Below are 18794 nucleotides of genomic sequence, written 5' to 3' on the forward strand. Positions count from 1 at the left end.
TAGGATTTTTCTTAGAGGGATGTGAATGGTACTTGCATAAATAGAAATTGTAAGTAGTCATTGGTCAACAATACGATGTGTTTTTGATATTTTCCCAAGAAGAAAAGGACCCACTCTAAGATCATTATAAGCACTGCTTACAAAATTGAACAACAAATGAGACACTAATATATAGAAGAAACGACGCAACAAACTGTGGTTAGCTACTTGAACAACTGAGTCATGTTCAAATATTCAATAAAGATGGATCCTATCATTTACAACTCGGTTTTATAAATCAGTTTAGTATTTCTTTTATTAATATAAAGAAAAGATTACCAAATTTAGTCCTTGAACTCTTAGTCAATGTTCAATTTGGTATGTAAACTTTAATTTTAGTTAATTTGATCCTTGCGGTCTTTGATTCCAATCTATTTATTTGGTTTTTTCTATGGTTCTGTAAATGAGGAATAGCTCCTATTGACTAATCTCATTAAACAATACCAGTCCATTCTCCAGCAAATATATATGGTTTTGTCCGATAACATGAATTTCCGATTTTTCGGCACAATATACCATTATGGATGCATGCAAACTGCCTTATGCATGTGTATTAATTATATAGTATTGTATAAGACTCCACCTATAAAATGGTGAGTACAATCTTTCGATTATTCCAAGTGAGAAACATTGAGATCCAAATATGACTTCATTATATCTTAACCAAACATGTAACTATTAAACTAATTTGTTGGGTGTTATATGATTTTGTTAATTCTTGATTTTAATGTTTATATGATATTTTGCAGAATTGTTGAGTTTTTTAACTGGGATGATCTATCTTGGATTGATGTAAAGTTAAAAAGAGTAACCTATATATAACAATAAATTTGAAGCATCTTAATCGTCAAGTTGGTGATGCTCACAAGGATGAGACGAGACAACTAGCATGATTACATCCCTTGAACATAAACCATACATAAATATAAGTTTGGCCGGTCAGGTTCTCAATTTTAAGTTGGTTTGAGAGGATTTTATTTTCCTAATACGGAAGATAACCTACTTATCCTATGCAAGCACACTCATATGACTTGTTAGATATGTTCTTATTCATCAATAATATCAAGTATTGTGTTAGATGTGGTATCACCTATCATGGACGCGCAAGTAATTGAGAAAGGACCTATTTGATGATAAAACACCAACCCGACACAAAGCAATAAGCATCACCCATGCATGAGTCTGCCATTTAATGCATGAGATACATTGCTTGCAGTTATTCATGGAATGGATGGATGAATAGTGGAACTGATAAAGGACTGATTCGACGATAAAGCATCAACTTGGCATAAAGCAATAAACATCATCCATAAATGAGATACTTTTCTTCTTACATTTAATGCATGAGATACTTTGCTTGTGTTTATTTTGCTGAATAAATCGATTACTTTACCATTTTGGATTTTTTAATAGATGTTGTCTCTTGACAAACAAGCAAGGAATCATCTCAACATGTGTGTTCCCCAAATTCCTCCTATACTTTTCGTTGTAACCAAAATTATATTAGAGAGGAGCGATAACATTCAAACTAAGCAAAAACATGGCATTAAACTACATTTGGGATCTGTGGAACAAATGGAACATCCAAGGCTTTGTCATACTGAGCATCTCGCTTCAGATCTTTCTCATTCTATTTGCACCCCTTAGAAAGAAAATAGCGAACTGCCTCCTTAATTTCCTCTTGTGGTTGTCCTATTTGATGGCTGACCGGGTAGCCATATTTGGGATCGGGCTCATCTCTCACAACAAATGCAATTCGGCAACTTGTACAACTGAAGTAGATGGAGTTCTTCAAGCATTTTGGGCCTCATTTCTCTTGTTACATCTTGGCGGTTCGGACACCATCACGGCGTTCTCCCTAGTGGATAGTTCGCTTTGGCAACGGCACCTGCTCAATCTTGTCTTCGAAGTCTGTGCTACCATTTATGTCTTCGTGCAGATATTTCCAAGCGACAAGTCATTGATGATCCCAACGATACTGGTGTTTCTTGCCGGGGTCATAAAAAATGTGGAGAGGACACTGGCACTTTATTTATCAAGCCTTCCAAGGCTCAAGGAATGGGTGCGCCCACGGGAGCAACCATCGGGGCATGCTACTCTTGTCATAGATAAAGGTAATGGTATGGTTGAAGAACTCTCTAGTATAGGGAATGAATATTCTGATCAAAACAAAGCATACCTTGCCGAGAGCATTGCGGTGAAACATGCTTACGTGTTCTTTGACATCAATAAGGTCTTACTCGGAGATCTCCTCTTTACATCCGACCAACGCGAAATCAGCCGCAAATATTTCTACCAAGTTCCTGCGTTGGATGCCTTGAGGGTGATATCAATCGAACTCCAATTCATGTACGAGATGCTCCACACAAAAGCGTTGGCAATAAGGTCCAAGTGGAGCTACATTTTCCGCTTCATAGCCTTCACTAACGTTGCGATAGCCTTTGTCCTGTTCAATCACTTGAAGAAGCATCGGCTCTCTAAACTCGATGTGGAAATTACTTATTCCCTTCTTTTTGGAGGGATTGTTCTTGATGTGATAACTCTGTTTATGCTCGTTTCATCCGATTGGACTGTTGCCAGAATCATGTGGTGCAACCGAGGATCACATAAACTAAATTTGATTCTTCACAAGTTAGTATCCGTCATGGATCGACTGAGGAAGCACCGATTCGTCCCATGTGAAGCAGAGCCTAACACCAGTGTTGCTTACGAAGTCTTAGATACACATTTAATATTTAGAAGATGGTCAGAATCGATTTCTGCTTGCAACCTCTTATCCCTGAGTTTGACAGAGAGTCCGAGAAAGATTTATAAGCTTGATTGGGGCTGGGGCATCATCGCTTTTTCTAAAATCTGCAGTTTCCCATTGAAGAACATCAATTTAATTCTTCGAGTTGGTAAGGAAATTGCCAGAGCGTGTGGTCTTCGTAAGAGAGTAGCGGATACAATGTTCGTGTCCAAGAATCCCTTCATTAAGGAGTTATGGATCTTTATTTTTGAGGAGGTGAAACGTAAATCCGAGAAATTGAGTGATCTGACAGAGGTGAGGGTGATACTTGAGACTAGAAGTGGTATGTTTCTCAAGAGTAGACTGGAAGAGATCGATTGCGAAAATCTTTTAGTGTATATCACCAAGCTTAGTTATGGTGGCAGTATTATAATGTGGCATATTGCTACGGAAATATGGTACAACAAAGAGAAACAATGCGTGAGAGATGACAAAAGGGAATTCAGCAAGTTCCTATCCGACTACATGGTCTATCTTTTATTTAATCAGTCTAATGTGGTGTCCGCCGTGGTGGGCGTTGCCCAATTTACATTAGACGTAATTTTATGGGATCTACGCTACATGGGAGCCAACGATTTAGAGGGGCTATGCGCGGCATTGTTCGAGAAAAACTCGTCAGGAACCTCGTTCGACGCGGGGATCCGTTTGGCCCACGAGATGGAAAGGCTTGGGGAAAGGAAGTGGGAGGTGATGGGCGTGGTGTGGGTTGAGATGTTGTCATATGCAGCAAGTCATATTAAGGGAGAGGCACATGTGCAAGTGCTTCGCAAAGGTGGAGAGCTTCTTGCCTTTGTTTGGCTATTGATGGCTCATTTCGGTTGTCTCTACAATCCTGAATGGGGCTTATTTTATGGAGAACGGGATGAGCTAATTTCGGAGATATTATCAGATGCACAACCGCCATCTTTGTGAATTTCATCACGAGATGCCGAGTAATGGATAATTATCTAGACGGCAAGCCTTCGCTTAGCGAATTTACGATTCGTTGCAACGCTATCGATTCAATCGGTTTCACATTTCTTGTGTGATTGTGTGTAAAATAATGTAGATTCTTGTTGTATTTTGTGATGGAAGCTATATTTCGATTGCTATAGAATAATCGATACGAGATTTAGGACTATATGCGATTTTATATTTGTGATTTGTGTTTTCATGTAATTCCTGTGCGAATAAAATAATGGATGGCGTGTCAGAATGCAGTGGATATTGCGCGATGGATGAAGTTTGCGTTGAGATATTAAAGCACAAGCAAAGTAAGTGGTGTTGGGTCACAACAAGATAGAAAACACATACAATTAGATTCATTGATTTCTATTAGACAACCGGTTGTTTATATTCCTATGAACCTAAAGAAAGTTGCTCAATTCACCGTGGTAAAGCACCGGAAAGGATCAATTCACCAGAGAGTTATGTAGTTAAAAGTCGCAAAAGTTTTCGACCCAAAAAAAAAAGAGTCTGCACAAGTTACGTACTTGAAGTTGAAATTGAGAGAATATTTTTGTTCGTCCTTGCCACGTCGCGCTTGAGTTCATACATGTCATTGTTCATCGTACACAAGCAACAACGACCTTTAACTTATTTGTCATCCCCGAACTGTTATCTCATATTGCATTTAAACGGGTCAAGAGAGAATATCTTCCAAAAATACTCCTAAAAATTATGTAACCGATATTTTCTTGACCGCTTGTGCAACTTATACTGAAACAAATTCTAATAATAAACTCGACGGCGAGTTCAGCCTCGCCGCGGCTGGGCCTCGCCTCGCCCAGCAGCGCCTCGCCCGCGGCAGCGGCGAGGCCGACCTCGCCGTCGCGACCCGGGCGACGGCGAGGTCGGCCTCGCCGCGGCCGGGCCTCGCCTCTCCCAGCCGGCGGCGAGGCCTCGCCTCGCCCGAGCGACGGCGAGTCGGCCTCGCCGTCGCGAACCAGGCGACGGCGAGGCCGGAGAGGTCGACCTCGCCGACCCTCCCCTCCTGGCCGCCGCCGCGCGGACCGGCGGAGGAAGAAAAAAAAAAAAAAAAAGAAAAAAAAAAGAAAAAAAGATTAAAAAATTGAAAAAATTTAATTAAAAATTGCCACGTCAGTGTTGACCGGACGGCCGGCGCCGGCCGGCGGCCACGTCAGCGCCGGCCGGCCAAAATTGACCGGAAGGACTGAATTGGCAAGAATTAGAAAGGTTTAGGACTGAATTGGCAAAATTAAAAGGTTTAGGATTGAATTGGCCGCCGTACAATAGGTTTAGGACTGATTTGACAATTTTCCCTAAATACATTTCACTGGAGTTACTAAAAAAATGTAAAATATGTATCTCATTATTATTTTAAATTTCAAGTACAGCTTATTCGATTAAGTGAATAATGAATAACGAACTTAATAATCACGTTCCTAATGGAAAATATTCGCTAATATAAAATAAAAAACTAGCGAAGAGAGATATGTTATTAAATCAAAATGGAAAGAAGACGATATAAAAAATATATTGCTACTGAATAGTTAGTTAAAACTTAAAGTATTACTTGTCTAAATAAGTGAATAAATTGCACCAAGGAAAGAAATTTACTTAGTTTTAACAAATAATAAAGCTAATGATTTAGAATATTATGAAAGTTTATGTTACTTTATGTTTTATAATTCATATTGAATCAGTTGTGTATAATTTAAAACGAAATTGAAAGAATTATAGCGATGTAGAAAAAAAAATCTTACGATGATTACATATAAGTGTATCCAGTTACTTTGATTTTCTACCTAATTTGGAAGAGCATATTACTGTGTTCATACATATCAAGAATCCTCATGGAGCTCATGGATACGCTATAAGAGCAAATCAGTCCAATCAATATATAGAGTTTAAAAAAATGTGAAAGTATCATTTTCAAAATATATATATATATATATAGACACACACACACGAATTTTGTAAATAAATGAAATCTTTCAATTTCAAGTGTGGAATTATTTCTTCCTTTTTTGCATGAGGTTGAATACCTAAAGTCACCCTTATACTTTCGAAAACCTTACGCACAATTGCTTTGTTTATTTCGCAAAAAAATAATAATTTGAAAATGAGTTATCTAAAATTATATCCATTATCGACAATATACTTTAAGTATAGATTGTCGTTGATGATGGAAGTATTTATTATCGATTCATTTTCCTAAATAATAAGACCGGGCAAAGGTTGAAACATATTTTCCGATATGCTGGCTTTCCACGGCCATCCCTAATCTCCAAATCTTCCTCTCTGCTCTCTTCCTTGCCTCAGCAACACTAAACACCGCCGCCGCCGTTCGCCGTAGCATCATTTCTCGCTCTTGCATCGCCATCCTGAAGGGCCTTTTTCCTCCTCTCCCCCGAAAAACGTTAATTGTTCTCAGCCACTCAAGGAGGTCACAGGGCTTACGTGACCTCAAATCACAACAAAGAGAGAAGGGAGGGAGAGAAGGGGCCTGGCAATGCCTGAAGTGGCGATCGATGGTGGCCGCCGGCGACGGCGCTTTGTTCACAGAGCCATCAGTCCAAGGAAGAAGGAGAAAGAGGGAAATATGAAAACGGAAAAAGAAAATAAGAAGACGATGCATATTAACCACTGAAATTTGATATGCTAATGTGTTTTTTCCGTCGAATGAATTATTTGTGCAAGCAAATTCATCTTAAAAAGAATCTCAATCCTCACTTCTTTTTCCTAAGATTTGCTATTTGTTGGTTTTAAATTCTGTCCATCGTGACATGCACATTTTAGTGAAGAGGCCACGGGGCAAAGTGGAGGAAAAAAGGTTCAATCTTCCAAATTACATCTTCCTTTCTTCCTTCGTAAGTTAGATGAACTCCAAGTAGCTTACCACACAGGCCTATTCCCGAGACGATCCCAGAGACATTTGCTAAGCCTTTAGGAAGCCAATAAGGGGAAGGTTTCGTTTCAAGCGACATGTCAAATTATGACAGTTAATTCAGACTCAGAAATGGGACATACTTATTGCAAGAAGCACACGGTCAGTTCAACATGTTACCAGAAAACCAAATCAGATGATTGAGTTGTGGCAACGAGCATGGACCTAGGCATTTCTGAATCCGCCCTTGGCAACGAACATTTTGATTCCACTCATCTAAGTTAATCATCTGGCACTGTGACCTTCGAACAAAGCCTTCATTGGTTTACAGAAGCTTCATCCGATTCATTCGATCAATTACCTGGGGCCATCTCAAGTCACGACTCCATGAGTCGATCCAGGACTAATTTCACAACAGAGGGAGCATCAACAGTCACCGCCACCTTCACTGTCGGTTTGTCGGACCATTCTGTGTGTTCACCGAACCTATTTAACGAAGTGGGTATAGCTGAGTGGTTAGAACAAGCATACTCAAGAGAAGGAACTTTCTACAAGCATCACATATGAGGACGATCCAACCTCCTACAGTTTAATTTAGAAACACTACCTCACCTCGATAGTTCTATTCTTTGTTATTCAGCAACAATAGAAGAGAAAAATATTTCTGTCCCTTTGAAGGGTACTTGTGATGCAAATCTGGTTAGTCAATAATAAGGGCAACAAGAAGAAGCATAAGGCTACGACTGGAACCAGAACACTACCAAATTCGACAAATGGTGATGCTGTTTCCGTTTGTTTTTTTTTTTTTTTTTTTTTTTTGATAACCGAGGTGTCCGCGCGGCCGGCGAGCTAGGGCTCAAACCAGCGGTGATGCCCGACTAGTCCTCGAGGGGGGCTAGCGCAGCATCCCACCGCCACGACCCCCCACTTAAATCACCGATGGGCGAGTTTGTGCTGTTTCCGTTTGTTGCATCTTCGCAAAATCAAAACTTTTGGGAAATGACTCTTTGAGGTTCCAGACTTTAAGCAGATTTTCAAATCCAGAAATGTGCCCTTCACAAAATAGTAGATCCTGGACTTTTTATCAGGTTCAACTAATATCAAGAAGCCTTGTTTCATGACATGATGCCACCATCAGCAGTCAGCACTCATAAGAAGATTATGTTATATTTGTAGAACAAGTGATCTGAAAGGGCCCAGATAATTGAGTTGCGGGATTCTACCTACCTTTTCTGTCTATTATATAGTATAGTGAGCCCTCTTGTGATACCAGTTGTTTGCACTCTAACCACACCTTCAGTGGAAGTTACAAGTGAAGGGATGATAGCTGCAAGTATTGCTGTTGGATCGTGGAGGTAAACTCCTGCAACAAAATGACATATAAGTGTTAAATATAAACAATGATCAGAAAATAAAAACCATATCCTCAATCAAGATGTTTCAGAAGGCATACCTTTTGTGAAGTATGCTTCACGATGATAGGAAAAGTACACTTCCATGATTCTAGAGAGGTACTGAGCAAATCTTCCATTTGATTGAACCAACTTATCTCTATCTGCATCTGTAGTGTCTCAAAACAGTTCGGATGAAACCCGGCAATCCAAATCTTGTTATAGTTTAACCAATCATATATAATTGATAATATAAAGGATCATCGAACATTTTATATCTTCCATTAAATGGATTAAGTTTCTGGTTGTTGACTGGCCTCGGACTTTTGGTGTCACTACTGTTAAGCCAGAAAACACTTCAAACAGTAAGAAGCTGCATATTTGTAATTTGTCGCACATAATCAATGAAAAAATATGGCTTTGTAATCCGTAGCGCATTCTTTAGCCAAAAAAAAAATCCATATGGTAAGTCACGAAAGTACACTTCCAAAACTATGCTGAAAAACAGTTCCAGCCCTTAAGTAAAATCTACACTTCGGTTAAATCATCAGAAGGAAAAATATTAGTGTAAGTGTCTCCAAAAATAGGCAGATAGGTAGCTTTTTACTTATAACTAGAATGTCTAAAGCATCACTAGAAATTCACTAGCATTATCTATGTGTGCTCTGTGCTAAATCCCTTTAAGTCTATTAAAACATTAGTATTATCAGCAAATTTTAACTCTAGCCGACTTTACCTGTCAAAACAACTTGATGGGTGACATTTATTCCTACAGCCAGAATATCAGCTCCACTGGTAAAAACAATGTCTGCAGCATCTGGGTCGCCAAAAATCTGGTCAGCCAGTCAAAGATATACAAGAATAAGAAGGAGAGTTATAAATCTGGACCTGAGCCATTTGAATAACTTCAGGTTCGACTGGTAACTCTGTCCACAACCCAAAAAATAAACAGACATTTCGAAGTTATTTCAGATAGAACCAGGTATGTCCAACCCAACATACACCAGCATTATTATAGGACAATTAGCAAGCAAAGTTGGGCCACACAGACTTTTCAGTAATAAATTAGAGAAAGAGAGCCTCTAAGCAAACTTCTAGCAGCTGTTCAGGTATTACATTGCAAATTTTTCATGGCTTGGGAGAAAAGGAAGAAAATTGACAACTTACATTGGCTTCAGCTGCTGGATTCACATTGCCATTCACAGAAAAAGCTCCACCAAGAAGCACGATCTGCCCAATCTTTCTGGAAAAGGTTGGATCTTGGTGAAGAGCCTGGATTACACATCCATTTGACAACTTATGAAAAAGCCATTGCCATACAAGCCCTTTTTTTTTTTTCTCGACTGAGTGAAACAAGCATGACAAAAGTTCAAATATCTGACCAGTGCTATATTTGTGAGTGGGCCCAATGCAACCACAGTAACTTCCCCGGGATAAAGGTTTGCTTGCTCAATGAGAAAAGTGGCTGCTGACTGTTCTATTGGTTTTCCTTTTGGTGGTGGGAAGTTTTGATTGCCAAGACCATCAGTGCCATGGACAAAATCCGCAATTCGAAGCTTTGTACCTTTCTTTAGGAGAAACAACGATGAAATCAAACAACTGCTGATGTTTCTTTAAAGTAAATAATTGGGCTTTAAGTCATTTAGAAAGTGCATGAGAATCAGCTCACAGTCAGAACGCCATCCCAATTTATCAAACTTAAGTATGAGATCTGCAAAGTTACGGTTCAAGAACATCACAAATATGATGTAAGGCATCCAAGAGTTCCCAGTAATTATTATGAAGAACCAAGAGGTAGCCCTGCGGTGTTTTCTTGCTTTACAATATAAACTTGCTATGGTGATAACAAGAGATTCTGTTGCTTAGTGAGCAATGACAAATGAGAGCTGCCCACACTGAGAAATAAAACGAGAGGACTCGCAAGCCTCTTCTATCCTAGGAAACCCATTACATGTTGAATGCACCCATGTACCAGGACAAAGACACACACAGTAACCGAAATGAGTACAAAATCAAGGTCCCTCACATGTGCTGGTGTTGACACTACCACTACTAACACCACCTGGTTATATCTACAGATTAAGATCCTATCAATTACTTGACTATGTTTATCCCTTCACTTCAACAGCATATGCATCTCAACACCCGTCTTTTTGTCAAGGTAACGAGTCATGATTTGAAAAGCCTATATCGAGTCTAAGCGATCAATCGGATCCCCAGAATCCTATATGGGCAAACCACGACAAGCACGCAAGTAGGAAAGTGCGTACGGTGATTGTCACATGGGACCCTTCAGCCACAGGGATGTCGGTCCGTCCTGCAACCTCCAGCTGCACCACAAAAAAAAAAACAAACACACACACACAAGAAAGTAAGGCCAAAACGTTTGAGCCACAAAAAATGTCAAATTACATCGAGATCGATTCTACAACCAACACCAGAAAAGTTCAACGTGAGTACATGAAATCCCGGAAAACCTCCCGCAATAAACTGTCACCCACTACCACCAAGTACACATACCAAATGCAAGGCGTTTCTGGTGGCCAGAGTCGTGTAGACGTTCCCGTATATGGTGGTGAGCCCAATCACCTCCACCTCCGGCGACTGCAGCGCGACGAAGATCGCCATGGCATCGTCTGAACGCGTCGAACCGAGTCATGACCGTCGAGAATCGAGACAAGCCCACGATCCAAAATCGGGCGATTCGACGAAAAAATCGAAGCTTTACGGGTGTCGAATTCTACGTACCGATGCCGGGGTCGGTGTCGATGATGATCTTCTTCTTCTTCGCGGCCATGTCTTTCGCTTTGACCAAACAGCGCTGTGCTTGTTCTCTATGGCAATATGACTCGGCCGGATCGAGAGGATGTCTGCCGGGAAGGCGGGTCCACGATGAACTGGACTTCTTACCCGATCCACGTGCAAAACGGGAGGAACTTTTTTATTCTTCTTAAGCAATCATCATTTAGGCCGATAGGAATGCGGTACTACTGATAAAAGAGATTCAAGAATGCTAGTATTATAGGTGTGGAGTTCGACTTCTCCGTTATGCAAGAAACGCGGCAAAAGCTAGAAAATGAGAAGAGTTATAAATAAGATAGATAAAAAAAAAAGAAGCAAACTTCAATCATTTATGATCATGTTCTTCGTGAAATCATTAAGAATATTCATAAATAAAATATAGGATTAATATCATGAAAAAGCTTAAATTAATACATTTATGATAAATTTACCAAAAATTAATTTTTTAACCACAAAAAATCCCTAAATTGATACATCCATAATAATTTTACCCATCGCTAATTTTCGTTAAATTTTACCGTCAAATTACTAAATTGGATAATGCGTGGCAGTTGACGAGTGTACCGGTTTGGAATTTTATGGTCACATGTATACAGTTTGTGATTTTTTGTAGTATTAATCTAATTTAACGAAAGATAAAGTTGTCATAAATGCACTAGTTTGAGATTTTGGGTAGTCAAAAAATTAATTTAAGGTAAATTTATGGATTAAATATCTACATTATATATGTTTCATATGAATTCGTAACAAAAAACAACTTGACATTGAAATGGTTCAATATCTATATTACTTACTGGAGATATCTCCTCCTATTGATATCGATATCCCTAGGAAATTCAAAATCCAAAATCATCCAATTACATATTTTAGTCCAGCAATCAACATATATGCTAATTACATGATGGATAGCGTTGTCGATAACATGTTATTAGATATTATATGTATATCCATAAGGTATTGTTATATAATTAGCTATTTATTCATTTATTTTTATAGTTAATATAACATAAGCTACGTATATACATATATATTACAATATGGTACAAAATTTCTATAGCAATTAGTCATTAATTATTCATGATTGTACAACATGCAATTATGAACATAATTTATGTATTATTAGCAACAATTATAATTATTATAGTTTTAAAGCAATTGCCTCACTTTAGTATCCAATTTATTTTAGAAATTTATATTATAACAATTTGAATTAATTTATAAGTATTCTAATTATTAAAAATTATTTTATTATACACAATTTTCAAAACTTCAGAGAATTTTTTTATGCTATCAAAAAGACATGTTTTAAGATTTTTTTTTCTTACTCGATTGAGTTATTGAAAATAAGAAATAATAAACAAATGCTCACATGACATAAAGTGCTCTCATTAGATAAATAAGATTGAAATGATCACTTTCTTAGAAAAAAAGAAAAGAAAAACATGTGGGTTTGGGAAAAGAAACTCCCACTCCTTCCCTCACGTATCAATTTAGCATTCACTACGTGTATGTAGCCTCAATTTGATAAGACTTTTGGAGAAAGTTTTTGAGAAAATGCAAAGAATTTTAAGTGAAAGGGTTTTTAACGGGACAAAAAAAAATTCGGATCAAAATTATCCCCCGACCTAAAATTAGTATATTTTTATGGGATAAAAAAAAGTTTGAATTAGAATTGTCTCTCGATCTAAAGTTGATAATTTTTTTTTTGTGTGGAATTAGGCCTACATACTTGCTCTCAGGAACACCTGGCAATTTCCCATTGGGCCACCGCCGTGCTCCCTCCACCCGTTAACCGTTTGTTACTTTTTCTTCGTCGTCACGCGGCATCTTCGTAATTTCGGATGGATGTCGAGGGTGAAAATGTCCAGAAAAGTGACCCCACATTTTCAAATCAAATCACACACTCTCAGGCCTCACTGAGATCCATCCCCCTCTCTCTCTCTCTCTCTCTACTGTCTCCGACCATGAAACGGCCGTCGTACTCCTCGTCGTCGTCCGACGGCCAGCGGAAACGCGCTCCAGGTCCGCCGCCCGCGGCGGCGGTTCCGGGGAGGGCGAAGGACCAGGCCGGCCGGAGCCCGCTGCGGCACCTCAACGGCATGGTCTGCCACGGCCGAAGCAGCAACGCCTCCTCCTCCTCCTCCTCTTGCTCTTCTTCTTCCACCGTCGCCTCCATCGAGGCTCCGAGAGGCTGCCTCAGGTTCTTCCTCTCTCACTCTTCTTCGACTAAGAACGGTCCCGGTAGAACTTGTGCTGCGATTAGGACGCCCAAATCGGCTCCCGTGAAGCCGGCGAAACCCGATCTCCGGCGCGATCGCGCTGCGAAGATGGCCAATCTGGAGGTACCCAGAGCAGTCAAACAGCCGAAGCTCAAGAGGAACCCTCCCTGTCTTTACCAGTGGCAATCTGCTAAAACTGCCGCTTCTAGGAATGGCAAGAAGTGCGGTAGTTCCTCTGTTTCTGAAGCTGATGGCAATGTCGCTGCTGAGTTTCCATCCGGTTCCGAAGCGTTGAAGCAGGAACCGATTGAGCTTGATTCTGCTGGAAATGGTCATGCTACTTCTACTCCAATTAATAAGAGATCTGGCGGAGAAGAGACACCATGTGCAAGTGATAAAAATGTGGAGAACTCTAGTAATAGCAAAATCAAGACTCCTCCTATCCAGGCTTCCGTGTCTCCGGAGATACAAGGCGGGTCAGGTTTGATGAACTATTCCGGAACGATCACGTCAACGGGAGGCACGCATCCTTGTTTCGGTGCTGGCTATGTTGTTTCAGGAGTGGCCGATAGAAGAAAATGCAGGCCTAGGGGGATCCTTAGTGTTAGAGAGAACGAGTCGGAATTCAGCGTTAGTGGTAGTCACGGCAATGATGATGATAGTGGGGTTGCTGACAAACCTAGCATCTCGCCAGTACCTTTACTTTGCGAAGCATCCGTGCATTGGTTGTTGTCTCCATGTAATGAGGAGGACGAGGAGCAAAAAGATTGTTCTGAAAATGAGTCATGCCCATTTGAGAGGTTTGAAGAGGAAGGGTCTGCTCTCTGTTCTCTTACTTCACCCTCGTCTGGTCCTGTGTTTTCTTCAGATGCTGGTAATAAGAGTAATATGACATGTACGGCGACAGGTACGGATAGCAATAGTAGGGGAAGGGATCCTGAGGTGACTTCTTCAAGAGGATTCCTTGAATTTGACGGATTCTTGCAGCCTTCACAGTGCAATGGTGATGTTTACTCTCCAACAGAGGTGACCCCTATTTGGAAGGATTTTTCTTCGAAGGAAGAAAGGAAATTGAGTTACGATGTTGATCGACTGGATGACCCATTAACTGCTGACTCCCTGGGCAGTGGAAATGTTATTCGAACCCCAAACTCAGACTCAAGTTCAGACGGATATTTCCGCCTGTTGTGGGTTGATGCTCAGCATGGGAGGAAGGATCAAATAGATTCCGAGATAGATCTACTGACTCAATCTTTTAGTAATGCCACTCTATCTCCAGACTACTCTAGGTCTACATGGGATTCAACAAATCTGAATTTCCAGTTAGATTGTCTAGCGATGGCATCCAACTCCATTGATTTGGCACAAGTTCAAAATGTTCTTGATAGCAAAGTATATTGGGCTTCCAATTCCAGCATAGACAATTTATCGCAATCCAATTTGAGGATCTCTTGGAGAGATGGTTTAGTTAATAGGATCTTTGAGATGGATGAGAATGATTTTTGCAAATGCTTATCCGATGATGAGGACGCCACTGGCAGCCATATTGATCTAAAGTTGCATGAAAGTCCCGCACATAATGTAAATACTCAGAATGTCGCTGCTGAAAATGTTAACGATAACATTACCTTGGGCTCAAATCATTTTGTGGATGAGAAGCATGAAACTGGTCAGAAAGTCGAAGACATGCATTCCCTTCAAAAACAATTCGAATCAGTTGAGTCCATAAGCTTTGATGGAGGTGGCCTTCTTGCTTCAACTTCAAGTGATTCAGACTGGAATCTATGCTACAAGAACAGCTTATTCAAGTACAAGCATCGGGATCATTTATCTAGTCTTGACCAAGGTTAAGTACTTGAAATATAACATGAGGGAGGTTTTCCTTCGGTGCAATCTAAAGATTACCACTTCAAGAGCACTGGTGAATTCTTTTCTTTCTTCATTCCAATATGCATTTGCTTTCTGTAACTGCTGAAATGTAGTTCAAATTTGTCAGCATTCAAGACGGCAAAAAATATGCATCTGACAGATTAGTGTGTTAGAATTTTTATGGGCAAAATAATTAGATATTAATCTGGAATGTTGGGGTTGAAAACACCGCTCTTGGTATCCTCGTGCAATTATGGTTTTGTAATCTAATTGTGCTTTTGGCCACGTAACTTACCTGGTGTACTAGGATTTTTTCACTTCTTTCTTTGTTCTATGAAATCAGTATTAATTATAGAAAATGGTGCTTTTGGTTTTTAGACGAAGGATAAAGCATTGAGTTATATTAATGAAACTATAATGAATAAGGAATAGCCAAATTGAGATACTATTGTTTGATCTTACTCATAGTTTGGGACGTCTTTTTGGGATTTGGGCGAGTGAGGGAGAAGGCTACAACTGACACTTAATTGAATGATTACTTATATTGATGGATCAATGGCAGTCTGACAAATATATGTGGAAAATACTTCTCAGCGTGATCCCATCTTGTCCTTCCATCCAATGGTAGCGAGGAATAGGAACAATTAAGGAAACGATAACTAAAAGAACTTAATAGTGATTTGTTGAGCACAATCTTGAACCCTATGATCCAAGGAATTTCTAAGTATCTTACATATGAAAATTTATCGGGAGTCCCTTAAACCTATACAAGAAAGAGATTAACCGAAATGGTAGAAAGAGATTATCCAGTGCTCTGAGAATGATTAACCCATATGTATGACCAACAGCAAGTTAAAGATGCGATTAATAGATGAAGAGAATGGGAGCATGAACTAACATTCTGAAGTAACCCTTGTACTGGATAAAATATTCATCAAACTGTTTCAGAGTATATATTTGCTGGGGTTTTGTTAAGGTGTGCCTCGATAGCACTCGTTAAGCAGCTAAAGAAAGAAAGTTGCACTTTTCCTATGCAGTAATCTACTTGTGTTATGTGTAATTAGTGGTTTGAAGATCGAAACATTTCTTATTAAGTATTAAAAAACTGCCCTAGGGGCACTTGTTAATAATAACCATTTTTCTGAGCTCATTTTCTCATTCTCCTGCCACCCTCCATCTTTTGATGCACAGACTAGCACAGAAAACGTACAACAACTGCAACATAACTTCCAAATATATTAACTGATTCTGTAGGTAATCGAATATTGTTCTTATGTGACTCTACTCATTACCAACATCATGGATAATGAAATGCCGCCTGATGGTAGCAACACGATATTTCTTCCAGAATCTCTCTTGGTTAAGGTGATTGGATTTAGCCATATGGAATTTGAATCAGAACTTGTCTCCTATTTTTGACTTGTTATGTTTGCTAAACGCTTGTGCTGCTAGATGTGCTTCCTTGTTTAGTAATAGTTGCTTTGAGTTATATGTTCTAATCTTGAAAATACACTGCTAAAAGATGAAGTGATGCATGCTGTTCATCTGCTCAGTGCTGCAGATTCAACTATTTAAGTGGGTGGTAGTGACACTACGCATTGCCTGATAGATAGAAATTTTTTCAGCCAATGGGGTTGGCTCATTCAATGCTTTAATCTTAGTCTGTGTGCAATTTAGTTGTACATGCCTTTTCCTTATCTCACTGAAGATCGAAAAACTCCTGCATCTTTCATACCGCTGCTTCTCCAGTTTGTATAGTTGCTCCAATTGTTTTTGGTCTTTTGAGATGCTTTGTTTGAAAACTTCATTAGGTTAATGTTGTAATTAGTGTCATATATGTCATGCTGTCTAAGAAATACGCTCGCATACATTGTCGGGATTTGAATTTTTCATATCTGGAGAAGTTTAACTTGCATTGTTGATTTATTGTCCTTAATAAGGGATGCTAGTTGTACTTGCCTCATGGTGGAAAGCTAATTAAGAAGATAGGGTGGTCGGTACTACTTTTCACCCCAGATTGTCTTCTGATTCACTGAAGTGTGCTTGTGGTTGATATATGAGTCAAATACCTGATGATAATTCCTCAAATCTTCTCTCAGACATGATGACCTAATTTTCTAGCTTTATATTGAACCGGTGGTGTTTTAATACACTTCATCAATGATACTGTGGGATTAACTTATGGAGTTTCTGTAATAAGAAGGATTAGTTACGTCTAATGTTGAAGGTCCATCCCAGTAACTATGTAATGGGACTTCTTTTATGTAGAAATAAGGCATTCCTTCAATGAGAGAAGATTCGTTATGGAATTCTATCTCATGGCACATTTGTTTTAAGATGTGGTTGGGTTGCAACAGATATGGAGCTAAGCATTTCTTTTTAATGTGAACACACTTTTTTTTTTGGTAAGGAAATGTGAACACGTTTGTGTCCCACCAAAACTAATTTTTGCACAACCCAGAACACATTAAACACATGAACATAGTATGCAGTTTCACTCATTATTCATGTTTGAAATCTCATGGTTTTGAGCATTAAACACGTTGATATGTATTTACACAAGAACGTTGCTGATTAGTTCCTTAATAGAAAAATGCTGATTAGCTATTTTGTGTTGCATCTTGCAATCTGTATATAGTGATCAGCTTGTATTCATGCATCGAAATCGTGTCATGATAGATCACCGAGCTGTGTTCTAGTTAGAATCCGTGTAATATGTCTAATTTATCATGACACAATTACGATTAGTAACTTGAATTGTCAACTCATATGGTGTTGATTTTCCCAGAATATCTAGGACAGGACAGAAAAAGATCACGGAGGAAGAAATTCCAAATGATCACTTTCGAGGTTGCAAGGTTAAGGAAGGCGAGTTAAACGCATCGGTCGAGTTCGCGAGAAAAGAGGAAAGGCAGTTAGCATTGGATTTTCCTTTGGCAAAAGTTATCAAAAAGGCATATACTCTTCATCCAATCACTTACCCTGTCTTGCCCAGTGACACAAAACTTCGGAGACCATCGTACGTTCCAAGTTGGCCAAGGAAAGATTACCAAAGCACATTGAAAAGTTCCACAAGCTAGAACACTTGATAATAATGAAACTTGTTAGGTATGATACAGCCAATAGGATTACATAAGCAAGAGACGGTCCCCTTAACCATCTAATTAAATAAGAAGAATAAAGAAATAAAGAAGCAAAGCAGATATTCGAAAAGGGCTCTCGTCGTTGAAGTATTCTGCTAGTCGTGGAATGCTTCAAAGGGATATCTGAAGAAACGTGACGTCGGAAATTTGATAATTTAGAAAACTCAATTGTGCTTGAGTGATTCGTCATGCGATTGACGAACTGATATGGACTCTTTTTTGTTCAGTGCATCATCTCATCATTCCCAACTTCACTCGGTTGTCTTGTTTGTGCTTACCCCTAATTTCGTTGTCGAGTCCTAAAATGCAAGAAAAAGAAGGTTGTGTGGTGTAATTAATAAACCGATCCTCGAAAGAGAGAATGGAAAACAAATTTTGGGGGCAAGAAAGCGTACCCGGAAGCTACTTCATCTTCTGAACTGTAGAAAACTTCAACTGGTCAAACCTCTAGAAAGGAGCACGAATGACAGCTGAAAGGGTGGCTGCCCAATATATTAATCAAATTGGATGCAAACATTGACTTTGTCAAATGTGTCTCATTGTCTTCATTGGCCTTATCTAATAAGCATATGCCAATGCCAATCAGGAATACGATGAAGGTTGAAAAACCCAGAAAATGCCTCCCTCCATTTGCCTCTTTTTATAACATTGATTCAAGCTAAGTCAGCAGCATTTGGTATCACAGGTCATTGCATTCTTCTGTGTCCATCCATG

At 39.3% G+C, this 18794-nt stretch overlaps 3 protein-coding genes across 4 annotated transcripts; 2 read left to right on the plus strand and 1 right to left on the minus strand.

Annotated features, from left to right (window-relative positions):
- The first annotated feature begins 1497 nt into the window (after positions 1 to 1497).
- Positions 1498 to 4007, plus strand: LOC115677069 (uncharacterized). Its single transcript, XM_030600116.2, has one exon. The coding sequence runs from the start codon at positions 1580 to 1582 to the stop codon at positions 3737 to 3739; it is 2160 nt and encodes a 719-aa protein (XP_030455976.2). The 5' UTR covers positions 1498 to 1579; the 3' UTR covers positions 3740 to 4007.
- A 2696-nt stretch (positions 4008 to 6703) lies between these two features.
- Positions 6704 to 10929, minus strand: LOC115665279 (probable uridine nucleosidase 2). Of its 2 annotated transcripts, XM_056305283.1 has the most exons (10): positions 10796 to 10929; positions 10568 to 10683; positions 10318 to 10377; positions 9430 to 9615; positions 9215 to 9319; positions 8784 to 8880; positions 8110 to 8217; positions 7884 to 8019; positions 7269 to 7352; positions 6704 to 7142 (listed from the first exon to the last, which is right to left on the minus strand). In XM_056305283.1, the coding sequence occupies exons 1-9, from the start codon at positions 10842 to 10844 to the stop codon at positions 7289 to 7291; spliced, it is 921 nt and encodes a 306-aa protein (XP_056161258.1). In that variant the 5' UTR covers positions 10845 to 10929; the 3' UTR covers positions 6704 to 7142; positions 7269 to 7288. The 2 variants fall into 2 exon arrangements, with proteins under 2 accessions (XP_056161258.1, XP_030443010.1); XM_030587150.2 differs by lacking the exon at positions 7269 to 7352 and having other exon boundaries at positions 10796 to 10924.
- A 1850-nt stretch (positions 10930 to 12779) lies between these two features.
- Positions 12780 to 17890, plus strand: LOC115665278 (uncharacterized). Its single transcript, XM_056305304.1, has 3 exons — positions 12780 to 14989; positions 16192 to 16302; positions 17726 to 17890. The coding sequence occupies exon 1, from the start codon at positions 12814 to 12816 to the stop codon at positions 14917 to 14919; it is 2106 nt and encodes a 701-aa protein (XP_056161279.1). The 5' UTR covers positions 12780 to 12813; the 3' UTR covers positions 14920 to 14989; positions 16192 to 16302; positions 17726 to 17890.
- Positions 17891 to 18794: the final 904 nt, after the last annotated feature.

This window comes from Syzygium oleosum, unplaced genomic scaffold (genome assembly GCF_021117445.2).
Source record: "Syzygium oleosum isolate NSW1041296 unplaced genomic scaffold, Sole_v2.1 Sole_v2.37, whole genome shotgun sequence".
Lineage (NCBI taxonomy): Eukaryota > Viridiplantae > Streptophyta > Magnoliopsida > Myrtales > Myrtaceae > Syzygium > Syzygium oleosum.

Coding starts and splice junctions, on each gene's coding strand:
- LOC115677069 (XM_030600116.2), top strand. CDS start 1,580: ATGGCATTAAACTACATTTGGGATCTGTGGAACAAATGGAACATCCAA.
- LOC115665279 (XM_030587150.2), bottom strand. CDS start 10,844: ATGGCCGCGAAGAAGAAGAAGATCATCATCGACACCGACCCCGGCATC. Junction 10,378..10,567: donor CCAGAAACGCCTTGCATTTG/GTATGTGTACTT, acceptor TTTGTGGTGCAG/CTGGAGGTTGCAGGACGGAC. Junction 9,320..9,429: donor CACTCACAAATATAGCACTG/GTCAGATATTTG, acceptor TGTGTAATCCAG/GCTCTTCACCAAGATCCAAC.
- LOC115665278 (XM_056305304.1), top strand. CDS start 12,814: ATGAAACGGCCGTCGTACTCCTCGTCGTCGTCCGACGGCCAGCGGAAA.